This window comes from Ochlerotatus camptorhynchus, unplaced genomic scaffold (genome assembly GCF_037179485.1).
Source record: "Ochlerotatus camptorhynchus isolate MF236.1 unplaced genomic scaffold, CSIRO-AGI_Acam_v1.1 ptg000162l, whole genome shotgun sequence".
Classification (NCBI taxonomy): domain Eukaryota; kingdom Metazoa; phylum Arthropoda; class Insecta; order Diptera; family Culicidae; genus Ochlerotatus; species Ochlerotatus camptorhynchus.
In genome coordinates, this window is record NW_027040652.1 from 2,397,114 (window position 1) to 2,399,594 (window position 2,481).

General features: G+C 45.8%; 1 protein-coding gene across 1 annotated transcript; it reads right to left on the reverse strand.

The window, feature by feature from the left end:
• Positions 1-835: 835 nt before the first annotated feature.
• On the reverse strand, positions 836-1,943 carry LOC135701467 (clumping factor A-like). The gene is made up of 3 exons (XM_065222277.1): positions 1,939-1,943; positions 950-1,897; positions 836-845 (listed from the first exon to the last, which is right to left on the reverse strand). The coding sequence occupies exons 1-3, from the start codon at positions 1,941-1,943 to the stop codon at positions 836-838; spliced, it is 963 nt and encodes a 320-aa protein (XP_065078349.1).
• Positions 1,944-2,481: the final 538 nt, after the last annotated feature.

The window sequence follows — 2,481 nt, forward strand, 5'->3', positions numbered from 1 at the left end:
CAAGATTCTACATATTTGGGACACAAAATTGAACTGTTTTATATTTATTTATTTTTTTGTTTATTTATTTATTTGGTAAGGCTCAATCGAATTAACTTAAGAGAGCCAAGGATTCTTGTTAATTATACAATTCATCTTAAAACTATAATCAAAAAGTACAACATAAATAAGAGGCAGCCTTATAAAGAAGACTTAAGCAGCGATTTGTTGAATAATAAAGAATGCAAAAATTTCCTGGGTTCACACTGATCTCAAGATACAGGCAAAGCGTTAAACGGTTTTAGGCCATTGTGGATTGTAAAATTGTGCATCCTATTTAAATAAAATTTACTGGAAATTAAATAGGAACCTTTGAAAAATGTCTACGAATTGCCAGAATTCATAGACTTACTGAATGTCTAAGAATTAATAAATACACAGATTATCATAAGGAATCGAAATTATGTATCAGCTTTCTTAAGCTATGACCTTAACTATAAATCATTCAAAATCATTAATAATTCAAAAAAAAAATAGCAATTTCAATGCTTCACTTCAAAATGTTTAAAACTTTCACTTCACTTCACTTCACATACAACTTGTACCTATCCCGATTGGAGGTGGCTGGGTTCAATTCCCGGTCCGGTCTAGGAATTTTCCAGCTTGAAAAATTTCTTGACGTTCCTGGGCGATTGTATGAGTATGATTGTACTTGGTACACAATTATACTAATGCAAAAATGGTACCAGGCATCGAACGCTCTCAGTTAATAATAGTGAACACTAAGTTGAGAGCACGGAATAAGCAAATATGCGATAAGCAACAAGCTTGAAAAGCGAAGAAGAAGTAAAAGAACCTACACCGATCTAGACGAGAAACGAGAATTGAGAGAGGAGATGGAGTAGAAAGCAGAGACGAGAGTCGAGAGATGAAAAAACTAGAGACTAGACAAGATAATGACGAGGAACACGAAAGAGTTGATAGAGGCGAGATATTCTTGTCGTTGCTCTGCTCGTCGCTCTGCTTGTCGCTCTGCTCGTCGCTCTGCTTGTCGCTCTGCTCGTCGCTCTGCTCGTCGCTCTGCTCGTCGCTCTGCTCGTCGCTCTGCTCGTCGCTCTGCTCGTCGCTCTGCTCGTCGCTCTGCTCGTCGCTCTGCTCGTCGCTCTGCTCGTCGCTCTGCTCGTCGCTCTGCTCGTCGCTCTGCTCGTCGCTCTGCTCGTCACTCTGCTCGTCGCTCTGCTCGTCGCTCTGCTCGTTGCTCTGCTCGTCGCTCTGCTCGTCGCTCTGCTCGTCGCTCTGCTCGTCGCTCTGCTCGTCGCTCTGCTCGTCGCTCTGCTCGTCGCTCTGCTCGTCGCTCTGCTCGTCGCTATGCTCGTCGCTATGCTCGTCGCTATGCTCGTCGCTATGCTCGTCGCTCTGCTCGTCGCTCTGCTCGTCGCTCTGCTCGTCGCTCTGCTCGTCGCTCTGCTCGTCGCTCTGCTCGTCGCTCTGCTCGTCGCTCTGCTCGTCGCTCTGCTCGTCGCTCTGCTCGTCGCTCTGCTCGTCGCTCTGCTCGTCGCTCTGCTCGTCGCTCTGCTCGTCGCTCTGCTCGTCGCTCTGCTCGTCGCTCTGCTCGTCGCTCTGCTCGTCGCTCTGTTCGTCGTTCTGCTCGTCGCTCTGCTCGTCGCTCTGCTCGTCGCTCTGCTCGTCGCTCTGCTCGTCGCTCTGCTCGTCGCTCTGCTCGTCGCTCTGCTCGTCGCTCTGCTCGTCGCTCTGCTCGTCGCTCTGCTCGTCGCTCTGCTCGTCGCTCTGCTCGTCGCTCTGCTCGTCGCTCTGCTCGTCGCTCTGCTCGTCGCTCTGCTCGTCGCTCTGCTCGTCGCTCTGCTCGTCGCTCTGCTCGTCGCTCTGCTCGTCGCTCTGCTCGTCGCTCTGCTTGTCGCTTTCAATGTAAGTAATGTCGATTTTCTAGTTAAACAAAACCTCATTCTGGCTTTCAATCCTTTTTACGAATACTCTATCACCGCTCTTTAAATTTGTTTAAAATGCGTTGTGTCCTGTTTCCGTTTTTTTTTTTTTTTTAGACAAATATGTGGATGGAAGATAAATTAAACATGTTACTTGTAATCTTCAAGTGTTTTCACGTGAGAAATGCTTTAAATATATATTTTCATTTTCCGTCCTCTGTTGATGGGTTTCATGAAAGACGAAACTAGCAAAGTCGAGCGCTCTTTCGCTCGTCCGTTTCACCGAAGCTTGAAAGAAAGACAAATGGAGCGACGGGAGAAAAAATAAACAAGCGATTGAATATTTCAACAGTGAGCATGCATAAGAGCGTACACGCGATGATCGATTCTCTTAATCGATTTTCTCTTTGCATTGCTGCAGCTTAGCGAAACAATTTTCTAGAATTTGTTCAATGCAGCGTTGTAACAGGTTGTACTGGCTATCAAAAGCAACAGCAAATGCACCGAGAAACGTTAAATCTAGCGAGTTTTTAATAAAATAGAAAATCGACGAAGAGAA